Here is an 18,838-nt window from a genome sequence, read left to right as displayed (position 1 = left end):
CCCACAACACAAGACCCGCCATATACCAGAAACACCCCACAAGACCTCCTGTAAACCGGGAACACCCCACAAGACCTGCTGTATACCAGGAACACCTCACAAGACCTGCCGTATACCAGGAACACCCTACGAGACCTGCCATGTACCAGGAACACCCTACAAGACCTGCCATGTATCAGGAACACCCCACAAGACATGCCATGTACCAGGAACACCCTACAAGACTCGCCATATACCAGGAACACTGTGCAAGACCTGCCGTATACCGGGAACTCCCCACAAGACTTGCCATATACCAATAATACCCCACAAGATCCGAAATGTATCGGCAACACACTATGCAATCAGCATTCTATAAATTTCCATTTGTTTGCAATGTTCTTTACTTTAAAATTTGTTTAAAACAAACTAACATCTGACATGTATAAAGGTTTTTAATTAAAAAAAAGTTATGCAGTTTTCTGTACAAAATATTCCTGATGTCTTTCAGGGGATGTTTGCTGTCATTGAATGAAAACCTTCGTTGTTTTCTTCCAATACATAAAAGCTTAAAAATTTCTATCAAATTCTACAGATGAGAATAAGCTAAAAGTTTTATTAAACCAATGTGAAAAAAATAAACTTTTTACAAAATAGTTTTAAGTAAATAATTTTTTTAAACTGATACTGTACTTGTAATTGTAAAAAACATGTACAGGGGATGTCATAAAAATAGAAAACAAAAAATGGAATTTTCTTTACATACCAACCAGAAGAAAATAAATATAATATACGGTAAATGTATTTATTTTATTATTCACTGTAGTGGAATAAGCCATGCCCAAGAACGTCCGTCATAAGACTGGGACACATTTTTATCCTCTGGAACGAGGCTATAAAGTCACCTATTGTATGACAGCAAGCAGAGATCTTGAAAAATAGATATAACGGATTGGTGATGCCTTGAATTGTGGTGGTCCGGCTGCACTGAGCCCTTTATCGCTGACACTTGTATATAATGACACCAGCAATGACAGAAGTGAGAACAGAAGCGATGATGACCACTGCTCTGAGGACTGGCCGAGGGAAGACGACGTGTGGAGGTTCTGAAAGGTGAAAGGAAGGAATGATGAGATGGTTGATGCATGTAGTCAATATACACATGGACATACCGTAATATGCTAACATGTAACTGCTACTATTACTTTTCTCCATCACATTGTCCCACAATGCTTTGCACACATCGTTTGTTTCGCTTAAGTGTGACTTGAGATTCTGTGACTTGGCTTTGGATTCAGGGGCTTTACCAGGAGGCGACTTGTATTATTTCACCGTTTATGTTTAGCTGTTATATTCCTGGATTATCCCCATTAGTAAAATGTGCTTCATTATTGGCAATGTCGTCCAGTGCACATCTTCTCACTTGTATGCAGTCCTTGATCAGCCGTGTGAGGGTGCATACTGCTATGTGCACATGAGGATTTCATGGTGCCGGTGCCAGGACCGGGCGGCACGTGACCACAAGTCTGGAACTTACAATAAATCTAATATTACAGGTTATGGGCACTAGATTCTGTGATGGATGTTGTCGTCTGATTGCTGCATGTGGAGTCGGAAAGGAAGTTTTCTCCTAATACCGAGCTATTAGCATCGGTCTCATGGGGGTTTTGCCTCTTGTTAGGTTAGAGGTTGCACTTGATGGATGGACTTCTGCCTACTTGTAACCTTAAAAATCATAAAACTATTAACTAATATTGTATCAGAAATCCAGTGTAAGATTTTTTGGGCATATCCAGATTAATCCATCTTTTTGGTGTAAACCACCTTGCGTGTTACTGCACAGTTTTGCATGTATGTATAAAGCAATCGTAGCTTTGAAGAGTCTAAAAATGGCGTATGCCTGGAAAAATGAAAAAAACCTTGCATATAGGATAAGGTATAATTTTCTGATTACTGGAGGGCCAACTGCTGGGACCCCCATACTGTGGCTCTGCAGCCCTGTCTTCAACGTAGCGGATGTGCGCATGGTCGGCCTCTGTGCTATTCCTTGCTTACGGGACAGTCAGAAATAGCCATGTACAGCGATCACACCTGCTGCATTCAAGACAGGGCTGCCGCCCCCATCCCGATGTCAGGATTCTTAGAGGTCCCAGTGGTCGGACATCCAGTGATCTGCAAGTTATACCCTGTCCAAAGGATTAGATTTGGCGCTATAAAAGGTCTACAGTCATGCAAGATGCACCAAATCTAACAGAGAGTGCGCCACCGTCATAAATTTGGTGTAATTGCTGAGTAGTAAGGTATTAATCCTACATTCCCCGCTGCGTCCTTTTTATTATTTGGGCTCCTGTGTTGAATATATTTGTTATAGGGAACACTGTCCTTTTACAAAGACCAATGATCTTATGAATCTTTGAGCCCGATCTTTCCTGGTATCCACTGATCCAACAACAAACGGTAACTGATTTGTTTGTCGCTATTGTATCTGAGCATTGTCTGCCGGCAGCGGAGCCACTTGTGCTACCGGCGGATGTACCAAGCGATCAATCATCTTCCCGATTGTTGCTTCTTTCTGGCAACTTATATACCCATAAACAACCACCATTAGCCCTACCCCATTGTACAAGGAGCGGCTCCTCCAGGCTGCTGTGATCCACATAACAGGAGTAGCTGTCGCCATCTTTGGGGGTCACTTCAGCGCTGACCCTGATCTGGTAGGTGCCGTCAAGATTGGGGAGGACGTGTGTTGTCTCATATGAATGAACCTCGTCCTCCTCATTCATCCACTTCACATCCACAGGTCGGGGGTGAAATCCGTACACCTGGCAGTGAAGCTTTGTGATGTCTCCTGATTTCTGATGTGTCACCTTCACCCTCGGCCGAACTAAGAAGAAGAGAGAAAAATTTTAGGTTTTTACAGTGTCAGATGCATAAAGTTCTCAGATGATTTCCTTCTGGTCATTGTCATTTTGGGACAAGCAGGTTTGTGGCTTTTTGGCATTAACTTGTTGCGATGGAGAGAGACCAGGGATAGAGATCGATAGCGGATAGGTGAGCCCACCATTGTTGTGAAAACTCCAAAGCCTCCAACGGCCCTAAAACACATGAATGACTCTATTCCCTTTTCCTCACACACTAATCTTCTCCACTGCTCTGATGTCACACACTATATGTGCAGTTTATTCAGTGTTTTATGGCTTTCTCTCCATATCTTTATAGCTATGAGCTTAGACGTCCTCTCCCTATCCATATTCGCCACAAAATGGCTGGTGTTATCATTGATTGAGCAGGGAAGAGGAGGAGGTGAGCTGCGATGTCACCTATTGTGAATGGTGGATCCTGTGTTATATACTGTATATAGAGGTGTTATCAGTCATTGTACAGGAGGAGGAGGAGGTGAGCTGTAATATCACCTATTGTGAATGGTGGATCCTGTGTTATCTCCTGTATATAGAGGTGTTATCAGTCATTGTACAGGAGGAGGAGGAGGTGAGCTGTGATATCACCTATTGTGAATGGTGGATCCTGTGTTATCTCCTGTATATAGAGGTGATATCATTGATTGAGCAGGGAAGAGGAGGTGAGCTGCGACGTCACCTATTGTGAATAGTGGATCCTGTGTTATTTTCTGTATATAGAGGTGTTATCAGTCATTGTACAGGAGGAGGAGGAGGTGAGCTGTAATATCACCTATTGTGAATGGTGGATCCTGTGTTATCTACTGTATATAGAGGTGTTATCAGTCATTGTACAGGAGGAGGAGGAGGTGGGCTGTGATATCACCTATTGTGAATGGTGGATCCTGTGTTGTCTACTGTATATAGAGGTGATAAATATCCACTTATAGTATTACTGAACATGGTACATACAGTGGGGCAAAAAAGTATTTAGTCAGTCAGCAATAGTGCAAGTTCCACCACTTAAAAAAATGAGAGGCGTCTGTAATTTACATCATAGGTAGACCTCAACTATGGGAGACAAACTGAGAAAAAAAAATACAGAAAATCACATTGTCTGTTTTTTTATCATTTTATTTGCATATTCTGGTGGAAAATAAGTATTTGGTCAGAAACAAACAATCAAGATTTCTGGCTCTCACAGACCTGTAACTTCTTCTTTAAGAGGCTCCTCTGTCCTCCACTCATTACCTGTAGTAATGGCACCTGTTTAAACTTGTTATCAGTATAAAAAGACACCTGTGCACACCCTCAAACAGTCTGACTCCAAACTCCACTATGGTGAAGACCAAAGAGCTGTCAAAGGACACCAGAAACAAAATTGTAGCCCTGCACCAGGCTGGGAAGACTGAATCTGCAATAGCCAACCAGCTTGGAGTGAAGAAATCAACAGTGGGAGCAATAATTAGAAAATGGAAGACATACAAGACCACTGATAATCTCCCTCGATCTGGGGCTCCACGCAAAATCCCACCCCGTGGGGTCAGAATGATCACAAGAACGGTGAGCAAAAATCCCAGAACCACGCGGGGGGACCTAGTGAATGAACTGCAGAGAGCTGGGACCAATGTAACAAGGCCTACCATAAGTAACACACTACGCCACCATGGACTCAGATCCTGCAGTGCCAGACGTGTTCCACTGCTTAAGCCAGTACATGTCCGGGCCCGTCTGAAGTTTGCTAGAGAGCATTTGGATGATCCAGAGGAGTTTTGGGAGAATGTCCTATGGTCTGATGAAACCAAACTGGAACTGTTTGGTAGAAACATAACTTGTCGTGTTTGGAGGAAAAAGAATACTGAGTTGCATCCATCAAACACCATACCTACTGTAAAGCATGGTGGTGGAAACATCATGCTTTGGGGCTGTTTCTCTGCAAAGGGGCCAGGACGACTGATCCGGGTACATGAAAGAATGCATGGGGCCATGTATCGTGAGATTTTGAGTGCAAACCTCCTTCCATCAGCAAGGGCATTGAAGTTGAAACGTGGCTGGGTCTTTCAACATGACAAAGATCCAAAGCACACCGCCAGGGCAACGAAGGAGTGGCTCCGTAAGAAGCATTTCAAGGTCCTGGAGTGGCCTAGCCAGTCTCCAGATCTCAACCCTATAGAAAACCTTTGGAGGGAGTTGAAAGTCCATGTTGCCAAGCGAAAAGCCAAAAATATCACTGCTCTAGAGGAGATCTGCATGGAGGAATGGGCCAAAATACCAACAACAGTGTGTGGCAACCTTGTGAAGACTTACAGAAAACGTTTGACCTCTGTCATTGCCAACAAAGGATGTATTACAAAGTATTGAGATGAAATTTTGTTTCTGACCAAATACTTATTTTCCACCATAAAATGCAAATAAAATGATTAAAAAAACAGACAATGTGATTTTCTGGATTTTTTTTTCTCAGTTTGTCTCCCATAGTTGAGGTCTACCTATGATGTAAATTACAGACGCCTCTCATCTTTTTAAGTGGTGGAACTTGCACTATTGCTGACTGACTAAATACTTTTTTGCCCCACTGTAGCTAATAATAATTAAATATTTTTAGTACCCACAGATAGGACTGTACAACACCCTATCATCAAATATCATAACCATACCAAGAAAAAGATGACATAAGGTGAAAAGTAAGGTATAAAAAACAATCCTTTATTGATTAAAACATAAGTAACTACCAGTGATTGGAGACAATAAAACGAACAAGAACAGCTGAGTGTCACAAAACAATGGCAGGAGACAAGTTAGTGAGAGGTCCTAATACATGATCTAATAATAAAAGGAATAAGGTCCTCATATAATTACTACTACAAGCGGCGGGACGCCCACTCCCATAGAATTGGAAGTAAGTGGTAAGAACAGAGGTTGCCAAGTCTAGCAACATGCGGGGTAATAACCAACCATAATTGCTACCGCTGTGTATACCACTACATAGTAATACTGTGTCAATAAATAAATAAATAATCATTAGGCTTACCCACCGCAGTGTAGGGACCTTCCACGAACTTGCCTCCGCCCCAACGCGCGTTTCGGCAAAACAACCTTCGTCAGGGGATTGTTTTTTATACCTTACTTTTCACCTTATGTCATCTTTTTCTTGGTATGGTTATGTATATAGAGGTGTTATCAGTCATTGTACAGGAGGAGGAGGAGGTGAGCTGTAATATCACCTATTGTGAATGATGGATCCTGTGTTATCTCCTGTATATAGAGGTGTTATCAGCCATTGTACAGGAGGAGGAAGTCAGCTGTGACATCACTTATTGTGAATGGTGGATCCTGTGTTATCTACTGTATATAGAGGTGTTATCAGTCATTGTACAGGAGAAGGAGGTGAGCTGTGCCATCACCTATTGTGAATGGTGGATCCTATGTTATCAGTCATTGTACAGGAGGAGGAGGTGAGCTGTGCCATCACCTATTGTGAATGGTGGATCCTGTGTTATCTACTGTATATAGAGGAGTTATCAGTCTTTGTACAGGAGGAGGAGGTGAGCTGTGACATCACCTATTGTGAATGGTGGATCCTGTGTTATCTACTGTATATAGAGGTGTTATCAGTCATTGTACAGGAGGAGGTGAGCTGTGATATCACCTATTGTGAATGGTGGATCCTGTGTTATCTACGGTATAGAGAGGTGTTATCAGTCATTGTACAGGAGGAGGTGAGCTGTGACATCACCTATTGTGAATGGTGGGTCCTCTGTTATCTACTGTATATAGAGGTGTTATCAGTCATTGTACAGGAGGAGGAGGAGGTGAGCTGTGATGTCACCTGTTGCGAATGGTGGAACCTGTGTTATCTCCTGTATATAAAGGTGTTATCAGTCATTTTACAGGAGGAGGGGGTGAGCTGTGACATCACCTATTGTGAATGGTGAATCCTGTGTTATCTAGTTATCTACTGTATATAGAGGTGTTATCAGTCATTGTACAGGAGGAGGAGGTGAGCTGTGATACCACCTATTGTGAATGGTGGATCTTGTGTTATCTCCTGTATATAGAGGTGTTATCAGTGATTGTACAGGAGGAGGAAGTGAGCTGTGATACCAGCTATTGTGAATGGTGGATCCTGTGTTATCTGCTGTATATAGAGGTGTTATCAGTCATTGTACAGGAGGAGGAGGTGAGCTGTGACATCACTTATTGTGAATGGTGGATCCTGTGTTATCAACTGTATATAGAGGTGTTATCAGTCATTGTACAGGGGGAGGAGGTGAGCTGTGACATCACTTATTGTGAATGGTGGATCCTGTGTTATCAACTGTATATAGAGGTGTTATCAGTCAGTGTAATCCTGCCTCTGATAATAATGAGCCTGCTAATGGGTCATCCTGAAAGTACAGGAAGCGCGAGTCTAAAAAAGACCTAGTGGTCAGTGTAAAGATTACAAGATTGCTACATTTTGTTTTTTTTAAATTAGGATTGTGAATTCTTATTTTCTTTACGTTTTATACAGCGCCTCAACTTTTTTGATATTGGGTTGTGTATTAGGCATTATCACCTCTCCGCTCCAGGTCTTCTCCCCCGTACACAATGTATCTCCGCAGCCTGTCGATACATTCCTGGGTCAGATAATTTTGGATCCTTTCTCCCGCTCTTACATCCGGGCTGTTCCACCTCTGTGTAGTGATCTGCGCCTCAGCCATTGTCGGGATAAAGGTTCCCGTCTTTGTGTCCAAGTACATGAACTCTTCCCCGTCGTACCTGAACTGCTCATAACTTATGATGCTGCCGTCATCTCTCAGCTCGCAGCTGTGCATCAACTGCACCAAATGGAAACCTGCATAAGAGAGGGGACAAGTCACTCAGCAGATGTCTGGGACGGCGGGTTACATGAATGTCGGCACAATATTTTATTGCAGTTTTTTGTATATATTTCTGAGGTACTAGTTTATCATACTTGCCAAAGCTCCAGGAATATCTGGGAAACTCTTCAAATAATAGAGGAGATCTACCAGATTCCTGGAAGAGTTGGCAAATTTCCCAGATGTTGAAGAATCAACACAGGATCTCCTAAGAAGCCACGCTCGCCATGTGCTTGACATGGGAATGGGGCGTGCACAGGTACGTAATGGCGGGTCCATGCAGGATGGGAGCCTGCTGACAACAATTTCACCTGGATGGGCATCCTCAGACAGACGTTTAGGTGACGTGTATTGCAACTCAGAGACCCGCCGGCTTCCTGTGCTGCAATACACTCCGCCAACCAATCAGAGGCCGGCAGCTGACACGTGGTGCACGGTAGTGACGTCATGCGCTGTCCCTGTCGGCACGTAGAAGTTCACTGCCGGCTCCTGCACGGCTGCAGAAAATGGAACAATGTACCAGGATGCAGAACGGGGGACGATATACTAGAATGGGGTCATTATACCAGGATGGAGGACATTATACTGAGATGGAGGACATTATACTAGGATGGAGGACATTATACTAGGATGGAGGACTTTATACTGAGATGGAGGACATTATACTAGGATGGAGGACATTATACTAGGATGGAGGACATTATACTAGAATGGGGTCATTATACCAGGATGGAAGAAGGGCTGTACCACAGCGGCGGGTGTTTTTCGGGGATTGCCTCCCGGGAGAGGACGCTTTATCCACCAAAGCACTATTGAACTCAGGGGGCAGCGCACCGCTCCACGAACGGACATTTTATCTAAAGGACAACAACCCTATCTGTAAGTGCCTCAACAGCGCGGCAATCTTGTATTTATCTTGTTTACCTTTTTGGCAGTTTTCCACACCTTCTGGCGAATTTGCCTGCTGCTGTTTCTCTAGGCACACGTGTTTAGCGCCTGGGTGTTCAAGGTTTAACATTGAACATTATACTAGGATGGAGGACATTATACAAGGATGGAGGACAATATACCAGGATGGAGGACATTATACCAGGATGGAGGACATTATACAAGGATGGAGGACATTATACCAGGATGGAGGACATTATACTAGGATGGAGGACATTTTACCAGGATGGAGGACATTATACCAGGATGGAGGACATTATACTAGGATGGAGGACATTATACTAGGATGGAGGACATTATACTAGGATGGAGGACATTATACCAGGATGGAGGACATTATACCAGGATGGAGGACATTATACTAGAATGGGGTCATTATACCAGGATGGAGGACATTATACTAGGATGGAGGACATTATACTAGAATGGGGTCATTATACCAGGATGGAGGACATTATACTAGGATGAAGGACATTATACCAGGATGGAGGACATTATACTAGGATGGAGGACATTATACCAGGACGGAGGACATTATACTAGGATGGAGGACATTATACTAGGATGGAGAACATTACACCAGGATGGAGGGCATTATACCAGGATGGAGGACATTATACTAGGATGGAGGACATTATACTAGGATGGGGTCATTATACTAGAATGGGGCCATGGTCAGGATGGAGGACATTATACTAGGATGGAGGAGATTATACCAGGATGGAGGACATTATACTAGGATGGGGGAAATTATACCAGGATGGAGAACATTATACTAGGATGGAGGCCATAATACCAGGATGGAGCACATTATACCAGAAAGGGGGACATTATACCTGGTTTGAGGACATTATACCAGGATGGAGGCCATTATACCGCATGTCATGGGAGCGAAGGAAGGCGAGTAGAATTGATTTTTCTTTTTAAATGTGCTAGAGCACAATTGAAGGGGTCCAAGGTGAGGGCCCTTATACTAAGAAAGGGCCCAGAATGGGGGACATTATTGCAAGATGGGCACATTAGAACAGAATGGGGGACATAACAGAATAAGGGAAATTTAACCAGGATGGGGGATATTATAACGGAATGGGAACAAAATACCAGGATGCAGAATAGGGGACAATATACTAGAATGGGGACATTATAAAAGGATGGGGGACATTATACCAGGATGGAAGACATTATAACAGAATGGGGAACATTATACCAGGATGAGATCATAATACTAGGATGGGGATATTATACCAGGATTGGGGACATTATTACATGGGGCGAACAAATATATCTTTATAGGATCTAGAATGTTACAAGGGCCCATACATCTGATCAACATGCAGGTGGAGGCCAGATCCAAATTCTGCACCGGGGCCCATCGGACTCTATGTACACCACTGGGTGTGGATTGTTAAAAAAGAGGAAGCAATTAGGCAAATAAACTGTTCTCGGCTGTAAAAAGCACTGTTGTAGATAAAGTAGAGAGGTCTATGTAAGATACATTTACCGGCTACTAATACAACCCCTATGTAATATGGATCTACTGGGTGCCCTCATCCAGGCTCGAACTGGCCCACCGGAGAACCGGAGGATTCTCCGGTGGGCCCAGGCACTGACACCTGCTGGCATACTGGCCAGCCGCTGCCTAGGGCCCCCACTGCTCCAGGGGCCCCTTGCCAGTGGCTATAGGGCCCCTGAGTCAAGGGGGCCCGCCCTGTGCCAGTAGAAGCAGCTGGAGACAGGATTCTGTCCCCACTGCTAAAGCCAAATGAATATTCACGCTTCCCCACGCCCCTATTGGCATGGAGAGGCGTCAATACCATTTCTCTTCACACACACACTCACAAAGTACCGCACACCCACACATACACACAGCACCGCACACACACACGCAGGCACACAAACTCACAGAGCAGCTCACCTCCCAGCGTCCTGCTTCCTGTCTGAGACAGCCCAGCTGGATGATGTCATCATCCAGCATGCTGCTGTCTCAGTCAGAAAGCTTCCAGGAATCCAGCGAGGAAGAGGCTGCTGGAATGAGCTGCTGCTGTGGGGAGGTGAGCTGTGCTGTGTGCCTGCGTGTGTGTGTGTGTGATGAGCTGCTGCGGTGAGCTGTGTGTGTGGTGAAGGACAATGATATTGGTGGGGGGAGACAATGATGGAGGTGATGGCCAATGATGGTGGTGGGGGGAGACAATGATGGAGGTGATGGGCAATGATGGTGGGAGGGAAGACAATGATGGAGGTGATGGGCAATGACGGTGGTGGTGGGAAGGCAATGATGGAGGTGAGGGGAGGCAATGATGGAAGTGATGGGCAATGATGGTGGGAGAGACAATGATGGAGGCGATGGGCAATCATGAGGAAAGAAATGATGGAGGTGATGGGCAATGAGGGTGAGGGGAGGCAATGATGGGGGAGGCAATGATGGAGGTGATAGGTAATGATGGCATGGGAGGCAATGATGGAGGTGATAGGCAATGATGGTGGGGAGGAAATGATGGAGGTGATGGGCAATGATGGTGGTGGGGGAGGCAATGATGGAGGTGATGGGCAATGGTGGTGGTGGGAGGCAATGATGGAGGTGATGAAATGGGCAATGGTGGTGGGAGGCAATGATGGAGGTGATGAAATGGACAATGGTGGTGGGAGGCAATGATGGAGGTGATGGGCAATGATTGTGGTGGGGGAGAGGCAATGATGGAGGTGATGGGCAATGGTGGTGGGAGGCAGTGATGGAGATGATGAAATGGGCAATGATGATGGTGGTGGGGGAGGCAATGATGGAAGTGATGGGCAATGATGATGGTGGGGGAGGCAATGATGGAGGTGATGGGCAATGATGGTGGTGGGGAGGCAATGATGGAGGTGATGAATTGGACAATGAAGGTGGGGGAGGAGGCAATGATGCAGGTGGTGGAATGGGCAGTGATGGAGGTGGTTGGGGAGAATGATAGGGGTGGTGGGGAAGAAGGCTATGATGGAGGTGGTGATGAGGACAATGATTATATTCTGTGGGTGGACTGCATTATTCTCACGGGACTGCATTATATTATGGGGGGCTACATCATACTATGTGTGGGGGCTACAGTATACTCTATGGGGGGCTGCATTCTGACAGTTGACTACATTATATTCTGTGGTGGCTGCATTATACTATATGAGGGGGGCTGCATTATACCCTATGAGGGTGCTACATTATATTCTATGGTGGGGACTGCGTTATACCTGAGGGGTTTGCATTATATTTTGTGGGGTGCTGAATTATATTCTATGAGAGGGGACTACGTTATATTTTATGAGGGGGCTAAATTATATTCTGTGAGGGGGCTAAATTATATTCTGTGAGGGGGCTACCCCAACCCTTGCTACATAATTAAGACATGAACTACCTTATATTATACCCTGATATTAGCGCTTTTTACCGCACAATTGGTGGTCTTGTATCTATTTCTATGTAGCTACATAGTGGGCCCCAAGAATGATTTTCTCTGGTGGCCCAAGGTGCTCCAGTCCGACGCTGCCCTCATCCTATTGGTACCATGTAGCCCAATGTGTCACGATGTGTAATGAGCAGTGAACATGCAGAATGCATACTATATATATATATATATACAGTATATTGTGTGTCTGACCTCCAGTGTGATTGAACCTTTTCATCACTATCTTCACTTCATGTCTGAAAACATCTTCGTTTGCTTTACAAGTCAGTGTTTTTCTCAGCCATTGCTCGGGTCTTTCCTTCATCAGCCATGGAGCCACAGGAACAGATTTGCCAATGTCACTATTGTAGATCTCAGTCTGCTCACCATCCAGATATCCCACGATGGAGAACTCGGGTATCCCGTATCCCGGAGCTGAGACCCCCGTGTAGTAATATCGCAGAGAGTGACTGTCTGAGGAGGAATAGCAGACTATGACATGGATCTAGGGTGGGTTAGCAAATGAGTTTTTAGTAATATTCAATATTGCAATATCACAAATTTCATAGCATTAAAATTGCAGAAAGTCACAGAGAAAAGAAGCAGAGATGACCACCTGCTCAGGCCTCCAAAACAAATGCACAGGCAGGGTGCAGCGGACCCGATTAATGATGGCAAAAACACAGGTGCAACAATACCGATGAAACAACCACTTTCAATCCACTGTTGGCTGTTTGGTATTTTAGTGCACAAAAGATAAAAGATAAAAGATAATAGTCTGTACGTGGCGTTGTTCACACAGGCAATGCAGAGCATCTGGCTAACAGCCTATTAGTAACGCACATGCAGGCGGGCCGCCCAGTGCTACAAAATGCATGCTGTGTGAACAGAGGCCACAGTTTACAGAGCCATCTTGGTCCAACCATACCCTGCAAGATAAAGTGCAAAAAAAATATCAATGTATGTAAGGTATTGGTTAATATTGGGGCCACAATACGTAAGCCGGCAACCCACGTCAAGGGTCCTTACTTTTGCCAGTCCTAACGCTAAACATTAAACAAAACTCACCGACACAAAAAGAGGACTTAAAAATCCTTCAAAAATTTTTGAAAAAAGTCACAGAGAAAAAAGCAGAGATGACCACCTGCTCCAAAACAAATGCAGCCCGCCTGCATGAGCGTTACTAATAGGCCGGAGACACACTGGTGCGAGATACGGCTGAGTCTCGCTGGTTAAAAGCAAGCTGTGGCACCGGCACTCCAGAGCGGAGCGTGCAGCTCCATGTATTGCTATGCAGCTGCACACTCCGCTCCGGAGTGCCGGTGCCACAGCTTGCTTTTAACCAGCGAGACTCGGCCGTATCTCTCACCAGTGTGTCTCCGGCCTTAGGCTGTTAGTCAGATGCTCTGCATAGCCTGTGTGAATAACGCCACGTACAGATTATTCTCTTTTATGCACTAAAATACCAAGCAGCCAACACTGGATTCAAAGTGGTTGTTTCATCGGTATTGTTGCACCTGTGTTTCAGCCATCATTAATCGGGTCCGCTGCACCCTGCCTGTGCATTTGTTTTGGAGGCCTGAGCAGGTGGTCATCTCTGTTTTTTTCTCTGACTTTTTTCAAAAATTTTTGGAGGATTTTTAAGTCCTCTTTTTGTGTCGGTGAGCTTTCATTAAAATTGCAGATGGAGAGAAGGAGGACGGAGACTCACACAGCTGGAGTTACACAAGGTATAGATTCGAGATGAGTGAATCAATTGGGTGCTCTTAGCTCAAATCACCGAAAATGGACGTCTACATTTCACAAACTGAAGAAGATTGTCACTGCCAGAGAAGGATCACATGATCCCGGGCATGGCTTCCCCATAATGCCTTCCAACTATCACACCACATGGTATAGCACAGCCAATCAGGAGTGACTGTCATAGTCTGTATAAAAGCCGGAGGAAGGGAATGCGGTATACATTTTGTTGAGAACCTGGATAGTGAGAAGACGTTACAGCTCTCTGCTTAGCCATAGAGATAGGGAGAGAAAGCCAAAGAACACTGAAGAAAATGTACAGATAGTGTGTGACAGCACAGCGATGGAGACTAATATATGAGGAAAATAGAAAAGTATTCTACACATTTTTTCAGGACAATAACAGTACTTTCAATGTGCAGCAAATTTAATTTCCTGAGAAAATGCTGTGAAGTTTACTAAATCAAATTTCAAAAGATTTGCTAATTTATATATGCATCCCAATAAAAGGGAACCTGTGCACACATCTTTACATATTAAAACCAAAAATTTGCAATTGAGTGCAAGGTATGATGTCCCTCAGGCACAAACCTCATAAGAAACCAAAAGGAGCAAATGTGTCAGAACTATAATAAATATTTATAAAAAAAAAAAAGGAATTTTATTAAACATTAACCTCTTCACAACCTTGGACTCACCCGTATGTCCTTGGTTGGAATGGGGATCATGACCTTGGATGTATGGGTAAGTCCTGGTGATCACGCGGGCACAGGAGCAATCTCCACAGGGTGTTTGGCTTACATGACAGCAGACACCCGGTTGTCACTGCCAGGAGCAGTGCCCGCACCACCCCCGGCTGTTTAACTCCCTAAACCCCCCACCCCCCAAAAAAAAAAAAAAATCCTGGATTGCTGTTTTTTTTACATTCTACCTCTCAAAAATCAGGATAGAAAGCGATCAAAAAATGTTGTGACAGAAAATAGTACCAATAAAAAGATGAACTTGTCCCGCAAAAAAAAAGTTGTCACATGACTGTTGGCAGAAATATGGAAAAATTATAGCTCTGAAATATGGCGATGCAAAATATTATTTTTGCAAAGAAAAAATGTTTTCAGTGTGTGACAGCAGCCAAACATAAAAACCCGATATAAAAAAAAGACAGAAATCTGGTTTTGCTGTAATCACACCGACCTGAAGAATAAAGTCATCTAATCACTGATAGCGCATAAGGAACAGCGTAAAAAATTATTAAAACTAATTGTTCACCTGCTGTTGGTTTGTCCGTTCTGCCTCCCAAAGACCTGCACTGAGCACTTACACCGGGGTTTCCATGTAAATCTCTGAAGTATGTGATTCAGATGGAAGCTCTGGTGGGAGATTCCCTATAATGAGGCAGATGGAGGCACTGTGCATGCCATCTGGCCTATGATCTGTGGGTGTCTGTATTTTTAAGCCTGCATAAATCACAGTCCGCCACAGTTTTGTGCATTTCTGAAAAGGACAACACTGAACAGGGGCCAAACTGAATCCAGAGTAACTCTGTTGCCTCATTATAGTGAATGGATCCCTTGGGGGTTTCATCTTAATTACGTCACTCGGAGATGTAGATGCAAACCCCAAAGAAAGTGCTCAGCGTAGAGCACAGGATAACTGTGATCCAAAACGTTATATAAAATGTTCCCAATAAAAGCTTCTAATCAATCTACAAAAACGCAAGTCCCCACTGAGGTCCATCATCGGTTAACTGAAATATAGGAGGCGTTCATGTTACTGGAAGCACAAAGGCTCTGGAAATGCAAAATGGCTTCTCGCTCTCCAAAATAAATTTAGCAAATTCTGCCCTCCCAAGGCCAAATGCCCCCTCCCTTCTGAACCCCAGTGTGCTTAAACTACATATAGAGACCACATGTTTGGCATTTCTGTAGCGATTAGAGCCCGCCAATTTACAGGTGCATGTCTCCAGAAGCACGAGCTGGGCAAAATGTACTAGGCAATACAACATACTGGGTACTACAATGTACAGGCACTACAATAGCAGATTTGCAATTTTCTCTCTGCAACATGCACTTCTGCCTGTTTCTGGAAAATACCCATGGTGTCAAAATCGTCACTACACCTGTAGATAACTTTGCAAAGGGGTACCATTTCCAAAATGGGGTCACTTGAGGGGGATTCTGCTTTTCTGGCACTTAGGGGCTCTGTTCATGGAATCCGCCAACTATTCTTATTATCTATTTGTCAAGTCTCTCCGTATGGCTAAGCAGTACTGCACAGCTACACAAGGGGCATTTCCACATTTAGCAGATATTGAGTGACAAATTTTGGTGCCATTTTTACCCATTTCCCTGTGGTAAAATGTAAATTTTTTGTCTAAATTTTATTTCTGGTAAAAATGTAATTATTTTTCTTCACTGCCCAATGGTATAAAATTCTGTGACACACCTGTGGTGTCAATGTGATCACTGCACCCTTAGATAAATTCATTGAGAGGTGTACTTTGTAAAATGGGGTCACTTATGGGGGGGTTCTCCCGTTCTGGCACCTCAGGGGTTCTCCCAGTGGGTCATGGTACTTACAAACCATAACAGTAAAATCTTCACCATAATATGGCGCTCCTTCCCTTCTGAGCTGTGCACTGTGCCTGAAAAGTAGTTCCCAATGACATAAGGTATTTGCGCACTCAGGAGAAATTGCACAACAAACTGAGAGGTCCATTTTTCCTAAAACAACATTTTTGTGGAAAAAATGGTATAACATTTTGTGAAGCACAAGTGGAGTCAATATGTTCACTGCACCCCTAGATGAATTCATTGGGGGGTATAGTCTGTAAAATGGCATCACTTATGGAGTGGTTCCGCTGTTCTGGCACCTCAGAGGCTCTGCCAACGTGACTTGACACCCTCAAACCATTCCAGCAAAATCTAAACTCCAATATGGCACTTCTACCCTTCTGGGCTTTGCACTGAGCCTAAAAATTGGTTTTCGACCACATATGGGTTATTGGCGTACTCAGGAGTAATCGCGCAACAAATTGTACCATTCATTTTATCTTATTCCCTTTTGAAAATTAAATACTTGGGGCCAAAGCAACATTTTTGTGGAAAAAAATGGTAATTTTCCATTTATTCAGCCTAATGTTATACAATTCTGTGAATCGTCTGGGGGTTAAAAAAGCTCACTACGCCACTAGATGAATTCTTTAACCCCTTCATGACCTTGGGATTTTCCATTTTTCAATGTTCGTTTTTCACTCCCCTCTTTCCCAGAGCCATAACTTTTTTATTTTTCCGTCACTATGGCCATGTGAGGGCTTATTTTTTGCGGGACGAGTTGTACTTTTGAACCGTGCAGATACGTTCTTTTGATCGCCCGTTATTGCATTTTAATGCAATGTCGCGGCAACCAAAAAAACGTAATTCTGGAGTTTCAATTTTTTTTCTTGCTATGCCATTTAGCGATCAGGTTAATCCTTTTTTTATTGATAGATCGGGCGATTCTGAACACGGCGATACCAAATATGTGTAGGTTTGATTTTTTTTTAATGATTTATTTTGAATGGGGCGAAAGGGGGGTGATTTAAACTTTTATATTTTTTTTATTTTTTTCACATTTCTTTTTACTTTTTATTTTTTACTTTTGCCATGCTTTCATAGCCTCCATGGGAGGCTAGAAGCTGGCACAACTCGATCAGCACTGCTACATAGCAGCGATCATCAGATCGCTGCTATGTAGCTTAACAACAGGCTTGCTATGAGCGCCGACCACAGGGTGGCGCTCACAGCTAGCCGGGATCAGTAACCATAGAGGTCTCAAGGACCTCTATGGTTACCATTCTGACACATCGCTGACCCCCGATCACGTGACGGGGGTCGGCGATGCACTTATTTCCGGCCACCCGGCCGGAAGCGCCAGTTAAATGCCGCTGTCAGCATTTGACAGCGGCATTTAACTAGTTAATAACGGCGGGTGAATCGCGATTTCACCCGTCGCTATTGCGGGCACATGTCAGCTGTTCAAAACAGCTGACATGTCCCGGCTTTGATGCGGGCTCACCGCCGGAGCCCTGCATCAAAGCAGGGGATCTGACCTCGGACATACTATCCCGTCCGAGGTCAGAAAGGGGTTAAGAGGCGCAGTTTCCAAAATGGGGTCATTTGTTGAGGTTTCCTCTATTTTGGCATGTCAGGGGCTCATCAAATGTGACATGGCATCCACAATCTATTCCAGCCAAAATTAAGCTCCAGAATTACTGTTACTCTTGTAAAAATAAAAAAATTGGGCCTAGAACAACATTTTTGTGGGAAAAATATGATTTTTTTTATATCTTCTGCTCAAATAAAATTCTGTGAAGCATCTGGGGCTCACCACATATCTAGATGAATTCCTTGTGGGATCTAGTTTCCAAATGGGACATGGCATCCTCTAATGATTTCAGACAATTTTGCGTTCAAAAAGTCAAATAGCAATCCTTTCCTTCTCAGCTCTGCCGTGCGCCCAAACAGTAGTTTTCCACCACATATGGGGTATCTGCGAACTGAGGAGAAATTGCACAACAAATTGCATTGTGCATTTTCTCCTGTTACTTTTGTGAAAATGCAAAATTTGGGGCTAAAATAACTTTTCTGATTTTTGGGAAAAAGTAAAAATGTTTCCCTCCACATTGCTTTAGTTCCTGTGAAGCACCTGAAAGGTTAATTAACTTCTTGAATGTGGTTTTGGGCAGTTTGAGGGGTGCAGTTTTTAGAATGGTGTCACTTTTGTTTACTTTATGTCATATAGACCCCTCAAAGTCACTTCAAATGTCATGTAGTCCCTAAAAAATTGGTTGTGTAAATAAGAAATTGCTGATAAACTGTTAATCCTTCTAACAAAAAAAATTGCGCTGATGTAAAGTAGACCTGTCGGAAATATTATTTATTAACAATTTTATGGGACAGAACTCTCTGGTTTAGGGGCATAAAAATTAAAAGTTTGAAAAATTGCTACATTTTTGCAA

General features: G+C 43.7%; 1 protein-coding gene across 2 annotated transcripts in view; it reads right to left on the bottom strand.

Annotated features, from left to right (window-relative positions):
* Positions 1 to 419: 419 nt before the first annotated feature.
* LOC143806206 (class I histocompatibility antigen, F10 alpha chain-like) overlaps positions 420 to 18,838 on the bottom strand; it is a 32,331-nt gene continuing 13,912 nt past the window's right edge. Inside the window, exons 2-5 of one of the 2 annotated variants that reach the window (XM_077286333.1) lie at positions 12,316 to 12,576; positions 7,435 to 7,713; positions 2,594 to 2,863; positions 420 to 1,085 (exon numbers count right to left, since the gene is read on the bottom strand). In XM_077286333.1, the coding sequence (XP_077142448.1) occupies positions 976 to 1,085; positions 2,594 to 2,863; positions 7,435 to 7,713; positions 12,316 to 12,576 (920 nt within the window). In that variant the 3' untranslated portion in view covers positions 420 to 975. The remainder of the gene's footprint in view (positions 1,086 to 2,593; positions 2,864 to 7,434; positions 7,714 to 12,315; positions 12,577 to 18,838) is intronic. The other variant, XM_077286334.1, reaches the window with a different exon arrangement.

This window comes from Ranitomeya variabilis, chromosome 2 (genome assembly GCF_051348905.1).
Source record: "Ranitomeya variabilis isolate aRanVar5 chromosome 2, aRanVar5.hap1, whole genome shotgun sequence".
NCBI classification, from domain to species: Eukaryota; Metazoa; Chordata; class Amphibia; order Anura; family Dendrobatidae; genus Ranitomeya; species Ranitomeya variabilis.
Note: the sequence above shows the minus strand (reverse complement) of the source record. Positions and strands in the feature narration are given on the sequence as shown.